General features: G+C 38.4%; 1 protein-coding gene across 2 annotated transcripts in view; it reads right to left on the bottom strand.

Moving 5' to 3' along the window:
- The window catches only part of Phex (phosphate regulating endopeptidase homolog X-linked), a 217,055-nt gene that overhangs the window by 135,193 nt on the left and 62,181 nt on the right, over positions 1-19,681 (bottom strand). For both annotated transcript variants that reach the window (XM_036175272.1, XM_036175273.1), the window contains exons 8-11: positions 18,597-18,680; positions 17,271-17,416; positions 5,413-5,506; positions 2,868-2,996 (exon numbers count right to left, since the gene is read on the bottom strand). In XM_036175272.1, the coding sequence (XP_036031165.1) occupies positions 2,868-2,996; positions 5,413-5,506; positions 17,271-17,416; positions 18,597-18,680 (453 nt within the window). The remainder of the gene's footprint in view (positions 1-2,867; positions 2,997-5,412; positions 5,507-17,270; positions 17,417-18,596; positions 18,681-19,681) is intronic.

The following is a 19,681-nucleotide window of genomic DNA, read 5'->3' as shown; positions in this document are numbered from 1 at the left end:
ATAAAAATAAATGGAGAAAGTGCCAAAATCAACTTATTTTAGAATGTCATACCCTGAGACATGAAAAAAGGGCATGTGCACCAAAACTCAGAAAATAAATTTACTACTTCTCATATTAGTTAAAAAATGTCTATCAAACCTCTTCTACTATATAGATTCTTTTACTAATTTGATATATCCTCCTGGTATTTTAGTGTTATCACTGTGATTATTTGATAAAGTTTCCATTTGTTTACTCTGGCCAAAGAGCAACTAAAAACATTTAAGGATATTGAGCATTTTAAAACAAAGCATTTGTTTCTTGGTGGACCTATTTGAAAGAGACCTGTTTATTTAAAAACTTGGGTCTCAAACTTGACATAAATTCCCCAAAGATAGTAAAACCAAATTAATAAAGGAGAGTGTATTTATATCAGTGGTAGTTAAAAGTAAACTCTAGTATAGGTACATAACACCACCATTTGGTATTATTATCACTATATAACATCAACCATTTGAACCACCATGGCTTAATAGACCTTTAAACTCAATGGTTCTAAACTACCTGTATCCAATATGCTTATTTGTTTATATCAGATTGATAATACAGTACTTTATCTGTGAACCACATATGAACATTATTCTTACTGCCATCAGTAAAATATAATTTGTACAAAGAAAGTTCACACAAAAGTGTCTAAATCCAAAATTATAACTTAAAAAAACACTCTTAATATCAAAAGTAGCAATAATAATGACCTAACTAAAAATGAACAAAAGAGCTGGATAGACATTTTCCAAAGACATGCAAATACCCAAGAGGTGTATGAAAATGTCCTACATGTCACTACTCAGGGAAATCAAAATCAAAACCACAGTGAAATCACACATCATGCCTGTTAAGAGGACTACTGTGAAAGTTAAAAGAGGCAAGTGCATAAAAAATAAAAACTGTACACTGCTAATTGGAATAAAAAATAGCACTGCCATAGAGGTAAATAGTATAGAAGATCTTCAGAAAATTCAAAATAAGAAACCATTACAATCCAGCCATTCTACTACTGGTTATATTTCCAAAGGAAATAAAAGCATTTTGTTCAAACACAGCTCAATCCCATGTTCACTGCAGCATTTTTCCTAATAACGAAGACATAGAATCAACCTAGATCATCATCAGTGAGCAAACAGGTAGAAAATGTGTGTGTGTGTGTGTGTGTGTGTGTGTGTGTGTGTGTGTGTGTGTGTGTGTGTTATGATGTGTGTCTGTGTATTACTTAACCACAAAACAAGGAAATGCTATCTTTTCCAATAACATAGATAAACTTGGAGGACATCGGGCTAAGGGAAATAAGCCAGACACAGAAGGGCAGAAAAGATTTATATGTAGAATCAAAAAAAGGAACTCCAGACGGGCGTTGGTGGCACATGCCTTTAATCCCAGAATTTGGGAGGCAGAGGCAGGCAGATCTCTGTGAGTTCGAGGCCAGCCTGGTCTACAGAGTGAGTTCTAGGAAAGGCGCAAAGCTACACAGAGAAACCCTGTCTCGAAAAACCAAAAAAAAAAAAGGAACTCCTAGAGAATATAACAGATAACAGTAGCTGACAGTGGCAGAGAATGGAGGATGGGGAAATTTGGTGATGTTGGTCAAATGGTACAAACTTTCATATAAGAATATATAAGATGTGTAATTGCCAATGATCTTACACAGAACATGATGACTTTAGTTACTAACAATGTGTTGCATGCTTAAAATTTGTTAAGAGTACATACTAAGTGTCTGTATGTCATATACCAATTTCCTTCAAAGTTTATTAAGATGTGAGAAGTTCTTTTTTTAAGGGGGGTTTTTAAGACTGGAAATTTTAAAGGGAGGTTCCTTAGGACTCAAAAAGTAAACAACTCAGAAACCTGGAGTTCTTGAAACTGACTAGGTATAGTAGGCCCTCCCTCCCTAAGCTTACATAATCAGTAAGGTTTGCTGAGGAAACAGAGGCCAGGTCTGAAAGACAGAGAACTGCCAAGCTGCATGGAAGTGGCACAGACCAGCTGGCTGCCCCAAAGATACTCTGAGCTGTTGAGCTACATGCATCTCATGAGGTAAGCTCTGGGATTCCAGTCTTTTGAGTAGTTGCCAATGATGGAGTAGGCTTTCAGTCATTCCTGCTTCTGTAAGTAACCCTTCATTTATACACCTATAGGTAACCCCAGTGAAACTCTAGTAGTTCATTAAGCTGGACTTCGGTGGTGTCATTGCTTTGGTCTGTTGTCAGTTCCCTACCTGGAGTGAGTAAACATTTCTGGCTCCCCAGAAACAGTGTCACACAATACCATGCCACAGACAAACACAAAACAGTCAATATGGTGATGGGTGTGCTTATTTCATTGTGGTAATCACTTTACAGTGTGTACCAAATCGGGACATTATATACATTAAATATATTCAATCTTTATATGTCAAATAAGCTTCAGCAAAGCTTAAAGAAAAAATATATATCCTCTCCTTCAAGGCAGCTGAGACAGATGAAGAAGAACATGTAACCATCATGACAAATATCTTTAAATTCATGACCTTGAACCTCACCTAGACTTAGATTTTACCCTGCTCTAAGCAGCCATAACAAATGTCCCCAGTCACACTGGCCCACTCCTTTGGACAGGCATTGCATACATTTTCTATCTTCAACCCTTCAATATCTGCTCACCATCTCATATATGATTAACTTTATCCCTATTTCCCTGAAAAATTCGAAGAAGCATTGGAGAACACCTGTGGATCTGTACACCCTGGAAGGTGGACTATAGACTGTGGATCATCACATCTGTCAGGTCTGCCTAGATGACCACCATTCTGTTTGTTTGTCTTTAGCATCTAGGAAGCTCCACTTACCATCTCCTTCTTATCTTCCTGGAAGTGAACATTCACAAACATTTTCCCCACAACATAAGGGAGAGCACTTTCGATAAAGTTAACACATTTGTCCCACTGAGGCAGCAGAGTTGTAGTCCCCTGGATTACCTGCGGAAAAATAATCAATACAATTGAGCTTTGTTTAAATAGTATTTATTGCTGGGGGGAGGAGTCAAGCCATCTGAATAAAGCAGTGTGCAAAAATACTTCCCACCCCATCTCATAAACATGCCAAATAAGAAAGGCCAAGGTGAAATAAGATGGAGAAAATAAAACTCTGTTTGTTTTGTCCCTAGTTTCTAGCTACAACTAAATGAAAATGTTTTGGCAATGGAAAAACAATGCATTTTACCTTTATTCTAATTTTCTCCATTAAGCAAAAACACATGAGCAATGGCATAGCTTTTGTGCAGCAAGTCAGGACAGAAAGGGATGCAGTTCAAGGATCCAGACAGTACTTAGTATCTATTAAGGATTGCAGTTCTACCAGGGAAGGTTTAGAATTGTAAGTAATCACAGTTCTTGTTAGCAGACCAGCAGACCATATCTCACCATGAACAACCTGGGGAGCCCATTTACACAATATCATAGCGGAGTAAAATACAGATGTAAATGTTTTTCCCATCTGCTGTGTTACACCATTAAAAGAAAACTTTCATAAACAAGTAAGGGACTTTGGAAGCAGGATTTGAAAGTGCCAAGGTTTACTCTTGGGGATGAAAGCGTAGAAACAAATGCTCTGTAAGTTTTCTCGGGAGACTGGAGTGTGCAGGCAGACAGGTAGGGATGGGGGAGGAGGCCCTGAGAGTAGTGGCCTGGAATACCCCATGCACAATTTTAGAGCCAGGTTGTTAGAGAAGGGCAAAAGGGATTAAAGCTTAAATTCATCTCTCCTTCTTTTGCTTTCTGGGAACACGACCCTTCTCAGAGGTAAGGAATGAAGCTATTTTTAAAACCTCCAGAGAAAGTAATCCTACAACCTCCTTTGGCAATTCAATATTATATTTAGCACTTCATGTTCAAAAAACATCCCCTTATACCTAACCTCAAATTTTCACACACCACTTCTTACACCTTGCTCTCTCATTCTCTTCACAGTGGGGGTGGAAAGCAGCTGGGTAACATCTTTTATGTGATCCATAGGAATTAAAAATACACACATAGCAAAAATACCTACTTGTTTTCTATCTTAACTATTTGATATGGCCTAAATATATATATAAGTAATTGTTTCATGCTTATCTAGCCTCTATAAATTAACTTTTTATATTCTAGTGACTATAAATGGTCAAAAGTTGCCCCAAATAACCCCATCACTCTCCAAGTATAATAGTCCACTATAAATTTCTATATTTGTCAGTTTCTCTAAGAATTAAAATGTATGTTAAATAAAATGAGCTTATAAGATTTGACATTCATTTTATTTAAATTGATAGAAAAATAAAATACTTTTTAAAGCCACAATATCTTTAAGTCCTCTAAGCCTTAGCAGAATTAGTCATAAGTCTTAGAAATGCAGATGAAAGGAACATCTGTGCGAGTTGGAGGCAATAGAGGTGGGTGAGAAACAAAGACTCAAGGGCCAGGTAAGTGGGGGCAAGAAAATGGATTCAGGCACTTAAGGGTATCACAGGAAGAAACTGAAATGGGTCTAGCAGTATTAGGATAGATTTAAGATTGAATATCTAAGTACAGTTAAAGATGGAATTCCAACACCAAATGAAAAAACAAAGCTGGAACATTCTCTCTATATATAACTAGAACATGGAGAAACCTTGAAAACCATAGTTACAGTGAAAGATTGTCAGACTGTATCCATCCAGTCTAATTGAATTTGCGTATCCTTTGATGCACATCTCCTCTTTCCCAGCCTCCCTCCTCCAATTTCTAGTAACCGCCTTCCTATTCACTGATTTTTATCAATTATTGCATATTCCACATATATTTGAGATTATGCAACATTTGTTATACTGTGTAAAGTGATCATAGTTAATGATAATTGCATATTTCAATTCAGATAAAATACAGCTTTGAGGTTCTCAACACAGAAGTGAAGATATGTTGCTGAGATGATGTATATATTAATTATCTTGACTGGATTTTTCTATAATGTATTTGTAGACCAAAACATCACACTGAACCCCACAACTATACACAATTATCACAAGTGTTTGCCAGTGAAAATGTAAAGAAATTAAATGAAATTTGAACTACTTTTAAAGTGATGTATCATTAAGAAACATCAAAATGATAATTTCAGCTAAAATCACAAAGCAGTAGAAATGAGATGTTAAGGAGGGATGTTTGAACAAGATTTGATGGCCCAGAGTACCACTCTAAATATTATTATGCAGCCACAATATAGAGCTTGAGGTGCTTTTTACAGGACATAGGTATACCAGAATGAAATGAACTAATGCAAAAAAGTTTAAAGGCTGTATCCTATCCTTTTTTTTTAAACTAGAATGGTTAACATTTGGACTGTTGCAGAATGTATGAAACATTTTGATATCTGTTAACTTACCCTTGAGAATTCCAGCCATCTATATTGAAAGCGCCTGCTTAGGTTTGGAATTCTGGAATAAACCATTCTCCACACCAAATAGTTGGCAATGGTTCTATTAAAGGAGAAAAATGAACATTTAATACATTTTAGGTCATATCTGATTCCATGAGAAATACTTTTGGAGAGCTGTTGGCAAGGATAATATAAGGTTAATGAGCAACACCAAAATCAGCTTGAAAATTCTAGCCCCAAGGCATAGGCTCCTGTGCCTGCAGATGGGGATACCTTTAAATTACTAAAGACTTGATCTAATGCCTGTGTATTATTGGCCTTTCAGAAACTAAAATCAAAATATTCATTAATAACAATCATCTAAATTTTTACTTTGTTTCTATAAGCTCTAAGTATGTGAGCCTAGGGAAGTCATCTAAGCCTTCTTGATTCTTTCCTTGTGAAACAATGAGGATGTTCTCTACTTCACAATGTGATTGCAAGGTTAAAATAACAAGATAATTAACAGAGTGAACTCCTAAATCTCTGTTGACTTCGAAATATATGAAGAATCTCATATGGTTCTGTAATGCCCTAATATATAGTTTCAAGACTGTTCTATTTTAAATGTTGCCATTTTCTATAAGGAAAAGAAGCCCTGACCTCAGAAAGATGTGTGGTCTGAGTTCATTTCTAACTCACCTGTGATGATAGACACTTAATGGCCCATTCCCTCTTAGCTGTGCCATTACTGTGGTGACTAATAACACACATTCCTAAGATGGCTACTGACTCATGCAGAAATGTGAATAGCAGTGAGACATGATGATAGTAACCAACTCAACAAGAACAATTCATATGTTCATTTGCATGATACTCTGCCACAGTAGATATGTTCTCCAATGAGCAAAATAGTTTTTTTAATATATATAAGCATAAATATGTCTGTTTTAATTTATATAGACATATAAATTATGATCCTTAGCTCATGATCCTTATGCCTATATCTCTTAAGTGTACTGGGATTACAAGCATGTGCCACCATGCTTGAAGATTTGTGTATTTTTATTTTATGTGCTTAAGTGTTTTGTATGTGTGTTAGTACACCACATATGTGCAGTGTCTGCAGAAGCCAGAGAAGGTTATAGTCCCCTGGAACAGAAGACTTACCAATGGTTATGAGTCACCATGTGGGTGCTGATAACTGAATTCAGGTCCTCTGCAAGAGTAGCAAGTGCTCTTAACCATTGAGTCATCTCTCCATCCCCTCAAAGAATTATTTTTAATAAATATAGGAATCGAAATTTTTAAAGATAAAATACTTATGATCATGAATTAATTTTTCAAACATCATGTCATTTGTACTTTAAGACATATTATCTATATAAAATTATGTTAGTATGACCAGGTATGCAAATATGTGTTTCATATAGTCTTCTTGACTATTTCAGAAAATTTTGGCATACTCTTGTCAGATCTGACTCAGTCACCACTGCTTTTCCCTTCTGACTAACTAAAAAAAGGGACACTGACATTTTCTTGTTCTTAATTTGTACTTCCATTACTATTAATCACTTCCATCCCTGTTTCTCTAAAGGAGGGATTAGGTGGGGGAGGGAAGGCTGAGGAAGAGAGTATGAGGAGAGATGACTGGAATAGGTGGCATTTTGGGGGCAATGTGGAAACCCAGGGCAGTGGAGACCTCCTGGAACCTATGAGAGTGACCCCAGAGAGGTCTCCTAGTAATGGAGGATATGGAGCCATCTTCTGTAGCCAGACTAGGCTTCCAGTGGTGAAACTGGGACTTCAACCCAGCCTCAAAACCTTCAACCCACAACCTGTCCTGACTTTAAGATGCCTGGGGGAAATGGTGGCTCAAAGCTTGTGGGATTGTGGGAGTGACCAACCAATGACTGGTCTAACTTGAGGCCCAAGCCACAAGAGAGAGCCCATGCCTGACACTGCCTGGACAGCCAGAAACCAGAAGCCAAATGGTTCAGAGACCTAGGATAGAACCAAATATGATTGACAAAAAGTCAATGAAATGATTCCTAATAATACTCTGCTATACTCATAGATTGGTGCCTAGCCCAATCATCATCAGATGGGAGCAGGTGCAGAACCCCACAAACATGAGGTGGAACCCTGCAGAAGACAGGGAGGAAGACTTTTAAGAGTCAGAGGGAAAACACAGCCCACAGAATAAATTAAGCAGGGCTCATAGGGAATGAGAGACTGAAGCAGCAATTATGGAGCCTGTGTGGGTCTGTGTTAGGCCCTCTGCATATATGCTGTGGCTGTTTTGCTTGGGGGTTTTGTTATATTCCTAATAGTGAGAGGGGGTGTCTCTGACTCTTTTGCCTGTTAACAGGACCCTTTTCCTCCTACTATGTTGCTATGTACAGCCTTGATATGAAGGTTTATACCTAGTCTTATTGCATCTTGTTATGCCATGTCCAGTTGATATCACTGGGAGGCCTGCTCTTTTCTGAAGAGAAATGGAGTAGCAGAGCAGCAGAGAATCTGGGGGAGAAGGGAGGTAGGGAAGTACTGGAAGGAGGGTAAGGAGGGGTGGGAGAGGAGGCTGCAGTCAGGATGTATCATATGAGAGAAGAATAAAGAAAAATTAAGACAAAGAATTTTTCAGTATTTCAGAGTTATTTTCAATGTACATATGAAACTAACAATAGTAAACAGTGTGTCCCCCAAGCTATGGGCCTTTGGTCATCAATATAGCAGAACTCTATTAATCATAATTATTTTTTAATTTATAAAATGAAAATACAGACACTCTAAAATGTTCTTCTTGCACTTGAGACCATGCTAGAGTATGCACATATCTCCTCAGAGTCTAACATCCAAATAACTTAAGTCTTGCCCTCAGCCATGTTCTGTTTTGGTAACTAAAAGAAACACGCCACCTTAGGCCTTTCCTTTTTGCCTACATATCCCTACTTCTCAACAAACCAAGAAATTCTCACCAAGCATTTATTGTTGATGCTGCACCTCCAGTCAGTGTGATGGTTAACACTGTCGATTTGACAGGCTCTAGAGTCACTTGAGAAAGAAGCCTCTAGACAAGCCTGGGAGAGATTGTCTAGCTTGAGTTCACAGAGGTTGGAAGACCCATCCTGAATGCCTGCCTATTCTATGCACAGGGGTGCCAGCTCAAATAAAAAGAAGAAAGCTGGCAGAGTACATACATTTACTTCTCTCTGCTTCATGGCTGTAGATGCAATGTGAGCAACTGCCTCAAGCACTAGCCACCATGATGGCTTCTCCATTATGATAGATTGTACCTGCAAACTGTGAGATGCAATAAGTCCTTCTTTCCTGCTTTTACGGAGTATTTGGTCCCACCAACGTGGAAAGGAACTGATACAGTGGAGAATGAAATATTTTAGCTTATTAGTATATTTTTTCTTAATTGTACAGATATACTATAATATATAAGAGATCCTTCTTTCATGCACTCAACACATCCTAAGTACCTAGGTATGAACTAATAGTTCTAGTTACTGGAGAGATGGAGAGGTGAGAAAAAAATGTTGACTTTGAGATAGTGAAGCTTTTAGATGAATACATAGATAGCTAAAGCTTAGAATCATTTAGTGCAATCTTCATCACACAATCAGTGGGTTTCAAACAAGTAGACTCAGGCCACCCCATGTCAATTAAATCACCAGCTCTAGAGTAAGATCTAACACAAATATTATCTTTAAGTCCTGCCCCCACCAAGGCCTATGTATAGTCCACTGTAATAAGCCATGGAAGCTAGGGCAGAGCCAGGTATGTCTAAAGCCTGTGTGCTTTCCCACACACCACACAGTGATATATGAAAGCTATTAATTCAACAACAGTTTCCTGACCAATCACAAAAATGTGAAAACACTTCACCAGAGGTGCTTTGCAGAAATCTATGGAGATTTTTTTTAAAAAATGAACAGTGGCTAAGACAATAGCGTAACAAGGTCTCTGAGAGGTAGAAGATGAAATGCTGGCTGGGAAGCTCACCTGGCGAGACAATGGCACTGATGAGTTATTCCAATGTGTTATAAAATTGCTGACAAAACACTATGGGCTATAGCTTAGGGGTGATAATATCACCACACCCAGAACAGAGATGACCATAATGACTGAATCACTACCACCTAATGATTACACACATCAAAAAGAAAATCAGACTCAGCAACAGCCATTGAAAATGGCCCATTTTACCCTTATTTTGGTCCAAAAAGCATTTTTCACAATACAGTAATTTCCCCTAATGGTAATAAATAAAGAAAAGAAAATCATCCCAGCAAAGAACCCACCACTAGGACAGCAATATGAAATTCTTGCCCAAAGCCCCTTACTCAGAAGATTTGCTATTTAAGAAGTTTTTGCTACTCTCCTTCATGTTCTCAACTATCAGAAGTTTATATTTATATTATTTTGTTTAAGAGATAAGATACCTTCTGTGATAGAACAGTGTCGTGGGGTGGCTATTATTATCCCTATTTATAGATGGAGAAAGAAAAGGTCAAAAGTCAACAGACTTTCAAAGAAGTTCTCAATCTTTCCATCTGAATTTGCATTTACTCCACCCTCCTCATACCTACTATTTGAAGTGAGCCAGAAAGGCTCTCAAGAACCAACAAGGTCTTCTAAAATACTTTAGACTGTCCATAAAAATGCCTCAGGCAGTAGTTCTCAAAGTAGTCTTTGGACCAACAGCTTAGACATCACTGGAAAAAAAAAAAACCCCGATCTCTACCCTAGATCTATCATTACATTAATAACTGTAGTGATGGGGCCCCAGAAATGTGTATGTTAACAAGTCCTACACACCCAATTCTGATGTATGGCATGGTTGAGAACTGACAGTCTAAGAAAATCCCATTTTCTAAATGTTCTGAATACATAGCTCAACTAGGACTTTCTAAACCCAAGATCAATCCTTAAGTTTTAATGTCAAAATAGGAATGTCCGGATCTCTGGACATCTTAATCAATTACAGCTCCTGATTTAGTACATTGGGACAAAGCCTAAGATTCTCCATTTTAGACAAGCTCTCAGGTCATGATTATACTGCATATCTGTGGACTAACCACACTTTGAAGAACTAGGTAATCTTATGAACAGATGAGCATAATGAGAGGACCACATAACTGGACACTTTCTCAGTGAGTCTCTAGGAACTTCTGTCTAACAAAGATCATCTAAATGTACATTCTGCTTGATTTACATGAAAATAAAACTGAAGGCAAGAAATATCAAAAAAAAAAAAAAAACCTTAGCAAAATTCCCAAGGGAAAAAGGAAATCTCTCCATTACCACCCTTCTTTGTGTTCTCCTTTGTGTTTCTTTGATAGAGATGTCTTTCTGTATGCTGTGAATATGTGTTGCTCTAATTGGTTGATAAATAAAGCTATTTGGCCAATGGTGAGGCAGAATAAGGTTAGGCGGGACATTCTAACTAGAGAGAGGGAAAGAGAGCAGAGGAGATGCTACCAGCCGCCACCATGAGAAACAAGATGTAAAGGTACCGGTAAGCCACAAGCCATGTGGCAAAGTATAGATTTACAGAAATTGGTTAATTTAAGATATAAGAGCTAGCTAGTGAGAAGACTGCCATGGCCATAGTTTAAAAATAATATTAGCCTCTGTGTGTTTATTTGGGTCCAAGCGACTGGAGAGAGCTGGTTGGGGCTAGAGAATACTGCCAGCTCCTCCTCCTCCTCCTCCTCCTCCTCCTCCTCCTCCTCCTCCTCCTCTTCCTTCTTCTCCTCCTCTCTCTCTCTCTCTCTCTCTCTCTCTCTCTCTCTCTCTCTCTCTCTCTCACTGTTCCCTCTCTACCATCCCATCCTCTTCCTCTCTCACTCATTCAAGTTGTATTTCTCTTTGGCTCCAGTTCGATCACTAATCTCCTCCCATGGTCTCAGCCAACATAGGACAATCTCACAGTGCTCCAATTTATTAGACCTCAGATCTAGTCTAAGGTAACACTACTCCTCTCATTGTCTCATAGTCCTAGGGATGATGGTAGTTTCTTGATGTTAATAAGAACTTGGATTGGCATTTTGCATCTCATTTTGCTTTTCATTTTTGCCTGTCATCTCTGCAACCAGTTCTTACATATTTTCTCTGTTTAAAATACCACTATGGACTAAATGTATATCCTTCTAGATTTATATGTTGAAACTGTTACACCAATGCACTGGCATCTGGTTATGAGGCCTTTGGAATTTCATTGGATTTAGATGAGATCATAAAGGCAGAACACTTAGGTCAAGATTGGTGTCATTATAAGAAATCCCAGAGAACTTCTGTTCTCCTCCTATTTTTCCTTTTCTTTTTTGTCTTTCTCCTCCCCCTCTGTCTCTCTCTCTCTGTGTGTGTCTCTGTGTCTCTCTGTCTCTCTGTCTGTCTCTCTGTCTCTGTCTCTCTGTCTCTCTCTCTCTCTCTGTCTCTCTCTGTCTCTCTCTCTTACCTCTCATTCATAGTCTGTTGTTTCTCAGATCAAATTATCTAATTCGGAGCAATTCTGGGGCAGCCTCAAATCAAAGAATCAGTAGGAAAGATGCAGCAGACAAAAAGGGGGGGGGGGAGTCTACAATGTCCTTTGCCTTTGTGACATGTAATATTTGCCAACAGCCTTCCAAGAAAAAAATTGCAACATTTGTTAATGTTGATAGTTTATACAATTCCTATCACAGTTTATTTTAAACTATAGGTGTATAATCACTTAACATGGAGTTGGGAAGAGATAGAAGTAACTTGAAGGATGCAGCCCCTCCTTACCTACTCATTTTTTCTCCACTTGGAACATCACCTCTTTTTCTATGGCAACCTCTAGCTTATGCCTCCAATATTACACCCCAACCATTTGTTCCCTTGAACTACAAGAGCCATTGTAGTCTCTGTATCTCCACCTCTCGAGGGGGAGTCTCATTGCTCCAGTATTTTTTTTATACCAACTACCAACAGTCAATAGTTGGAGATGTGGTTCAGTGCTGAAATTCTTGATTAGCACTTACAGAACATTAGGTTCAATCTGCAGTACAATAAAAAAAATCCTATATTACTGTCATCACACCCAATCATTTAAGAGGAACATCCCATCCTACCAGGTGAACAGTAGGCTTGATCTAAAGGTTGAAGCAGCAGTCAAGAAATGAGCAGTTGATACCAACCAAAGGCACTTTGGAACATTAAAAGTAACACTAGCAATATCTAAATAATCAGAGATATGCTACTACATGTTGGATATCTCTAACCTACAAATACAAAAATCCAAAGTGTCCCCAAATCTAACACTTTTTGCATATTAACACAAGACTACAAGTGAAAATTTCTATATGACATCATGTGACAGGACACAAAATGCAGGCACACCAAATCTATCTTATGATGAAATGACCTTCAGTCAAAGTTTAGGTGTACACAAACACACAAACGCTGAGTTTTACACCTACACTGAGATCCCATGTATTCAGAAACAAAATCCAAGCTCTAATCCACATCTGGTACCAAGCATTTTACATGTGGAATGTTCAACATATATCTCTAAAATCACCCAAAAAGTTTTAAAAGTACCTATTTTGCATACAGGGACATGTATGGAACAAAACAATGGACTATCAAAACAAATGCGAACCAATTCAGAATATCATCTCTGCTTTTTAATTGTGAGTCACTGGACAAATCATCTTCTATGTAAAAAAAAGGGGGGGGCACTTAGAGAACTTTTCTGAGATGAAAGATTTTTTTTTTCAAGACAGGGTTTCTCCATGTAGTTTTGGTGCCTGTCTTGAACCTCGCTCTGTAGACCAGGCTGGCCTCGAACTCACAGAGATCTGCTTGGCTCTACCTCGCAAGTGCTGGGATTAAAGGTATGTACCACCAGCACCTGGCAAAAGATCATTTTTAATCTTGATGTTAGTCAGTGTCAGAATGACCTGTGTATGGTTTCCAACAGCAAATTCTCAGGACAGAGGCAGTATAGAAACACTAAATAGAAGGGCAGATGGGAAGGGGGTGGAAGTAATAAGCTAAAACCTTCCCTATCCATCCTGATCCCTAAATAGCCTGTCATCTTCTAGTCTCTAACTTTGAAAGCAGTATCTGTATTCACATTAGTTCCACCACCCTAGATGTTCAACATGGCCTTTTTTCCTCTCTTCTCTACATGGAGAACTATTTAATATCCTTTGGGATTCTGATCACAGGTCATATATGGTGGTGGTAAAGCATATGGTTAATGTCTAGAAATTTTAAAGAATTGCCTAATATGTGAGAGGCACTATGCTGGATTTGAAAACTACAAAAGCCATTTCACAAAATGCCTGCCTTCCAGTGTTCACTGTGTTGTAGCAAGATGGGGCCAGCTATTAAAAAAAAAAGGTAATCATTCAAGAAAATAGTATAAACTCTTGGATAACAGTGTGTCTGGAGAAAATCACACTCCTTCTCCTCCAGATACACAGATAGACTCCGTTTTCTAAGCTCTCCCACAGGTAGATGTGTCGCAAGACTACGTCAGGTCTCATGGAATGTTGGTAGAATTGACTTAGCCCATTTGAAGGCCTTTCCACAAACACTCACACAGTCCTTCACCACCAGCTGAGTGAAGAAAGTACCACAATCCCAGAGGAAGGGCAAGCTACAAGACAGAACGATCCTGTCATATCTGAGAGGACTAGAGGGCAATGAGAGTTTATAGACTTTTTACAGCACCTGGCATATACAGTAACTATGGAGACCCAAGAAGACCTTTCCTAAACTAGACTTTTCAGATTACACAAGTGAGGACCAAATAAGATCAGCAGGGAATATAGTCCAGTAGTACTTATTTTTGCTCAGCACCATGCAAGAACCTGAGAAACAAAGGATAAGAAGAGGAGTGAAGAAGAGGAGGAGGGGGGTGGAAGAGAGACAAAGATAAAATGGGGACAGAGGCAAGAAAGAAGACAGATAAAAAAACATTTTAAATATTGATCAGCAATGTGAAACCTTACTGCGAAATGCAAAGTGTTGGCAATCTTTTCAAGATACATATAGTATCTTAAAAGTGGGGGGTTGGAGAGATGGCTCAGGGTTAAGAGCACCGACTGCTCTTCCAGAGGTCCTGAGGTCAATTCCCAGCAACCACATGGTGTCTCACAACCATCTGTAATGAGATCTGGTGCCCTCTTCTGTATACATAATAAATAAATAAATCTTAAAAGAAAGATTTTTTTTTTTAAAATCTCGTAAGTGTACATGGGACTCCCATTGTTTTTTGATGACTTGGTTGTTGAGAAACTGTTTAAAATATCTGAGTATTACATTGATGTTTAAGCGAAATTTTATATGGACATGGTGCTGTGGATATCGCTCTGTGTAAATAAAATTCTGATTGGCCAGTGGCTAGGCAGGAAGTATAGGCGGGACAAGAGAGTAGAGAATTCGGGGAAGTAGAAGGCTGGGGGGAGACACCGCCAGCCGCCGCCATGAGAAACAACATGTAAAGACACTGGTAAGCTACAAGCCATGTGGCAAAGTATAGATTAATAGAAATGGGTTAATTTAAGATAGAAGAAGTAGATAACAAGCAGCCTGCCACGGCCATACAGTTTGTAAGCAATGTAAGTTTCTGTGTGCTTTCTTGGTTGGGTCTGAGCGACTGTGGGACTGGCGGGTGAGAGAGATTTGTCCTGACTGGGCCAGGCAGGAAAACTCTAACTACAGACATGGTTGCAGGAGCCTTCTATCTAAACACTCTTCTACAGTTGTTCTTTGTGTTCACATTTGAGTAAGTTATCAATTTAGCATGAACTAGATGAAAATCTCCCTCCAGTTTTTCCTACTGCCTGTTGCTACAAAAAGTCCCACAGTCATAAAAATATAATCACCACCAGGGTTTTATGGTCCTGGTTATAAATTAAGCTTTGGGAAAAATCAAATTAATACAATTTCCAAAAGTCCCTACTATTTTAGAATGAAGTTCAGAGTCACCAGAAGAAACTGACTCCCTAGCTGCTGAACAATGACTACACAGTGTGGCAGACACGTTTTGGTGGAAATCAGCATGTGAATCTAAAAAGTGTTCAGCAACTCAGTGGCATATAAAGAAAGAAGAGTACTTGGGTTTCATTTCCTAGTACATGTTGAGCAACTCCAATCAAGTAACCTGAAACCCAAAAGGCTCCAAAATCTACAACTTTTTAAGCAGTAATTTTACACCATACATAGAAAAGTCGAGACATAACCTCTTATGAAGCGTCTCAATCAAAAATGTACATGCTACAAATATTGTATAAAATTATCATAAGTCTACATGCATATGTTATGCACGAAATATAATGAATTTTCTATTTAGACCTGGATCCCATTCCCAAGATAGCTAATTAAGTATATGACTACTTCTGGGCCCAAGTTCTTTGGATAAGGGATGCTTAACATCTATTTTAGAGCTAGAAAATATTTACAAAGTGGTTTTATAATACAGTGATTCTCCCATTTTCCCCAGCCCCAAAAAAGAGAATCATAAAACTATCCTGGGATGCCTGTTTAAAATTCAGACTCCTGGGGCTAGAAAGATCCTCAGTTGTTAAGAACACTAGGTGCTCTTGCAGAGGGTCCAAGTTCAGTTCCTAGTACCCATGTATCAGCTCACAACTGTCTATGAATCTAGTACCATGGAGACCCAATGCCTGCCTCTAACCTCCACAGGTATCAGGCACCCACATGGTACACATTTATGTATACATGCAGACAAAACACTCATAATACAAAAATAAATCATTCTTTTACATAAATAAAATAAAATATAGATTTCTGACCCCCTGCAGACCTACTACACCAGACTCTGTGAAGGGGTTTGGTATTTGTATTTTCATCAAGGGCCTGAGGAGATATAGCAGGTGTCATTTGCCCTGTATAGTAAGTACATTGGACTAAAAAAGCTTACCATCACATACACTTACCCACTGTCAAAGTCAATTTTCACTTAGCAATTTTCTAAAGGACACTACTTCTCTCTAAATGGTGAATTTATTGGGTTTTTTTTTTCTGTATGTTGTCAATGAACATGGATGATACCTTAAACAGCAACAGATTTTTTGTAGAAATCTAGATGCTTCTATGGGGTAGAATTAGACATTAGATACTATATTTTATTCCTAGGACTTCTTTAGGCACCTTTAAAAAGAAACTTAATACCTGACAACATGGACAGAATCTGACTAATAAAATATTTGGTTTTGTTTTTATCATAGCACAGCAATTAGTTTTAGTGAAATGTTTTTATAAACTTGTTTACCTTTCATTTTCTGTGTCAAATCTAAATGGCTTAATGGACATAAAAAACTTGAGCATTTTTAGGACTTTTTTTCATTGTAGTCCTATGCTTGCAAAGTTGCAAACCCTAAACAAGCTTTAAAATAAGTTGTTTTATCCATTCAATTTTCCTACAGCTCTCAAAGTAGTCTTGTCTTTTCAACACAGGTAATTTGGTCTGTTGCCAGAAAACTACTTGCTGACTAAAAAATAAACCAGAAAGAAAAAAAAATGCAGCAAAAGACAAAGAATGGACTGGGGGAAAAGGGTTTATATAGAAATCTCAGGAAATAACATCATTACTAACTAGTTCCAAAACTAATAAACAATTTAGGTTCCCAGAGAAAACAGTATGGAGAAATAAGAAATTGGGGTAAATAAGGAGCATAAAACATTGTGCATTGTTGTCGTCTCAGCAGACAATGCTGGGGGCCAATTTATCACAAAGGGCACTGTAATTTTCCCTATGACTGTTTTGCTGTAACTTTCTTTAAAAGCAATTTTCAAAGCACATGAAAAATGGAGGCCCTTCTAATTTATAGAGAAAACAAAAGCCACAGGAAAATGCACGTGAAAGTTCTTACTTCTTCCTCTCAGAGCCTAGTATCCTAAACAAATCTTTAAAGTATTGTGGGACGCGGACCACCACATTCTCCGAGGGGCCGATGTCTTTCAAGTGTGGGTAGAGTCTGGTATCAATGACCTTCTTGATATAGCCCAGCCAGTCAAACTGAGGATAGAGAAAACAAATGAAACCTGTGTTAAGTTAGCAGGTAAGAAGAAAGGCATCCAAAGAGTAGGCTGAGCATAATCCATTCCATCCAAATCATTAAGGATTAAAGTGCTCATCATTTGATTACCCAGAAACCAAAGCCAGACCATTGCCACTCAGACCTATGGCTTTCATCAAAAATGGAGCCTGTCTGTGTTCTGTACCACAAACTTCTGCAACAATAGACTCTCCCTCAGCTGCTCCAGCATCTCTTCATCCTCCATCTTCTCTCTATCTTGTTCCCTCAGCCCCACTTCACTCCAAGACCTTCTCTTCTGTTAGCTTAGTTCACTCCTCTAATCCCCTGGTCTCCCCCCCCTCAATACCCTCCTTGTAACTATCACGTTCCCTTCTTCTTCCCCTAAATTCAGACACAGATGCCTTAGCACACTATTGGTCTTCTCCTCTGTGCAACCTCTCTTATTCCAAGAGGGAAAAAAGCCATAACAAAATAACTCACCTCCATTCTATAGAGCATCACTGTGTGTCTCCAAAACAAACACTCTATTGGCTTCACTAAAGGTCATTTGCCAACTCTTTCCCCTTTGTCTGCCTCCACTAGTGAACTTGAAAACCAGTTACTCACATGCCTAGCACCCACTTCCCTACCTCTTACCCTACAGCAGGGATGGTCACATAACCAAATTCTACTCAGAATTAAAAGCAAGCCATCTAGGGATAGTCTGAAAGGGGGCTTCTCTGTTTACCCTGGTAAAATAATAAGTCAGAAAATACCATGGGTCTTTTCCCTTCTCCTTGCCTTAATGTGGAAAAGCTACAATGGTCACTTTATAGCCATGTTATCAAAATGAAGCAAAAAAGGCTGAGGAGACTAAAATGTAGAGATAAAGCCTATACAATGTTAAACGGCTGAACCAACACCACCTAATGCCCATGGCTGTGTTGTAAGAAAATAGCCTTACCATTTTAAGCCACTATCAGAAAGCTCTAAGTATTCCCTACAACTGAAGAAATCCTACTGCACACACAAGGATATTTTATGTGATAGTTGAAAAGAAAGATAATCAAAATGATGAATAATAAGATTCAAGAATTACAAGGCTAACTTTTATACACAGATGAAATTAAATCCCTTGTAAATACCAGGGAACAAATTTTTTGGAGAGTTTTCACCAACCTGAGGAATCATAGCACTCAGTTCTGAGATATTCATTTTGTTATACATAGCCTCACTGGTTCGGTTTTCATGTGGAATCATTATCTGTCAAGAAGAGATTTGGGTTATTTTTTTCAAATGAATCATTTATTATTGCATGACTGCTTTTTACATGTGCCAAAACATATGTATATTATTATCAACTTTTTTAAGACTTTGGTGTGATGCCCAGCTATGGAGAGAGAATTTAAAAAAAAAAAAAAAAACAGCATTTTAGACAGGATTAAGAAAATAAAAAGAAACTTAGATATCCTCTTCAGTGGGAAATATTGTCCCCAGTACAAAAAGAAGTTCCCACTTCTCCTCTACCATGTGGATGGGCCAAGTCCATCATTGGCTCAATTTTGACAACCAAGCTGAAGTTGCACAATTAAGATCAATATTCCATGTTTACCTGACAATGACCTCAGCTCATTCACCTCTAGGGGACAATGGTCAATGACAGGAAGCTATGTGCCTATCACTGGTAGCTGTGAACATTTTTTTTAAACCTTAGATTTCCCACTGCTGGAGGTATGAATTTGGTCACCACCTAGGAAGAGATTTCACAAGCTTCTAGCCTCTGCCATATTGTTTCTGAGAACTGCAACAATGACTCTTCCTCAAGAGTTATTTTAATCACTTCCATTGACCAAGCATAGCTCCCTTGCCCACATTATCACTTTGCGTTTCTATCTTTCTACTCCCTTGCATCCATTAGCCATCTCTACCTCACCTACAACTCTCCTACCCTCACACCTCCTGCCCATCATCACCATCTCCATGGCTGGGACTGATTGAAGACTTTGCCTGAGGTTTATGTTCTCTAACAAGGCTTTACAATTGAACTACACTTTGCTCTAATCACCAAAACAACTCCATGGACAAGTCCTCTCCTTGTTCAGTCTCTCAGACAGAGATAGTGTAGATGCATATTTTGTAGCAATCTTTACTTATTTGGAGTTGATGAGGCATTTTTCCTCCTCAGCCTCAGAAACTGTGTATCTTGGTAATCTGGGATGTGATGAGTCACCTGAAGACTAAGGGAATGAAAGAAACATTCCTAC

Source organism: Onychomys torridus, chromosome X (genome assembly GCF_903995425.1).
Source record: "Onychomys torridus chromosome X, mOncTor1.1, whole genome shotgun sequence".
Classification (NCBI taxonomy): domain Eukaryota; kingdom Metazoa; phylum Chordata; class Mammalia; order Rodentia; family Cricetidae; genus Onychomys; species Onychomys torridus.
This window is presented reverse-complemented; position numbering and strand designations above follow the sequence as displayed.